Below are 1,506 nucleotides of genomic sequence, written 5' to 3'. Positions count from 1 at the left end.
TGTTGTGTTTTGGTGGGCTAGTGTTTGCTGTTGGTCCCAGAGGGGCTAAGCTGCCTTGAGGAATCCCTTCAGCCTTCCAGTCTGCCCATCTCTACCAGCTGACCACAGACCACATCCTACACAGGTAGCTTCCAAATCTGGAACTTTATTTATAAAATGACTCATACAGGGACACACAGTCCTGAACCACTTCAGCTTGACAGGGCAAAATCACTAGGCAGGGCACACCGAGACCTCTGAAGACGACCGGAGCTAATTTGCCAGGGGCTGGTTTGTAGATTTGAAGCCTCTTTATGTGCTGCTTTAGGGAACAAGCTCGTGTTCTTACATTGCTGAGTATATGCCAATGAATGCCACCATGCTATGTACAAACTTGAATAAGAACTTTTCCCCTAAATTAGATGGAGGAGATGAAAACGGCTTGGCAAAACGAAGCAACCTCAGAAAGTATTCCCATAGCGCTCTGGAGCAACTCAAGCATGGACACGCAGTGAATTATTCAAAGGGCTGCCTCCATTTCTCTGCTCCTCTCCTTCCAGGTGAACTAAAATCCATAGAGTGGGACATACTTTCTTCCTTGTATGGCTATATTTAGATCATCCCTGCCAGCCACGGTGGGAGGAAGAGACCAACAGTTCCCAGCAAACACACGATGATGAACATCCAGAGGAAGATTCTGTCAATGACCATTGCAACGTACTTCCAGTCTTCCTTCACCTGGGACAAAAGAGATGAAAGGCCGATTATTAACATTCATTTGAGACGAAGACTTATGAAGACTATTAGTGCTTTATTCCAAAATAAGATATTTTAAGTCCAGAGACAGGAGGGGAAGGTCTCGCTTACATTTGGTGGTCCTACATGATGGCACATCCCCAGACTGCGTGGGTGTGGGCGCGCAATTGCCGACCCTGTTTGCAGATCCCCAGGGATGACATATGCCCATGGATAATTAAGCTCGTCTGCACACTCGCTATCCCATTTTCCATGAGCAACAGCTGTAATTGGGTGTGTAAACAAGGCAGCAAATCAAACCGGGGAGCGGGGGGTGGGGAAGAAATTACTCATTTCCCCATGCTCGTAAACAGATTTGCTTACGGATTAACGAAGCCAAACTCTTTCTGAAAAGGGATTTACAGCTTTGGGTGAATAAGTCATGGAAATGAACCAGCAAATAAAAGAAGTGGTCTTTCTCACCCTGCTTTTTTCCCCACTTTCGTCTTGCTGTGGGAGGATTTTCCAGCAATTCCTCTCTGGGGAGGTCTAGTACTTATTAATACCATCAGGCAAGAATAGTAAACGGCTATTTCATTAAGTAAGAAACCACATACATATGAAAACCTCTTTCATTGCATATTGCTGTTATTAATTTCTTTCCCAGGAAGAGGACTGATCAGACAGCAAAGTTTCATTTGATATGGCTCTACCCATTATAATTTCCTACAATACACCACTTGGTGATTAATACGCCCGAGGGCTGAAATTTGGCACGCTGCCTCACTCTGT

The 1,506-nt window shown here is 45.1% G+C and overlaps 1 protein-coding gene across 3 annotated transcripts in view; it reads right to left on the bottom strand.

Moving 5' to 3' along the window:
* Positions 1-591: 591 nt before the first annotated feature.
* Positions 592-1,506, bottom strand: part of CHRNA4 (cholinergic receptor nicotinic alpha 4 subunit) — a 22,114-nt gene continuing 21,199 nt past the window's right edge. For all 3 annotated transcript variants that reach the window (XM_009643687.2, XM_035899283.1, XM_035899284.1), the window contains exon 6: positions 592-717. In XM_009643687.2, the coding sequence (XP_009641982.1) occupies positions 592-717 (126 nt within the window). The remainder of the gene's footprint in view (positions 718-1,506) is intronic.

Source organism: Egretta garzetta, unplaced genomic scaffold, assembly GCF_000687185.1.
Source record: "Egretta garzetta isolate BGI_Z169 unplaced genomic scaffold, ASM68718v1 scaffold158, whole genome shotgun sequence".
Taxonomy (NCBI): Eukaryota; Metazoa; Chordata; class Aves; order Pelecaniformes; family Ardeidae; genus Egretta; species Egretta garzetta.
This window is presented reverse-complemented; position numbering and strand designations above follow the sequence as displayed.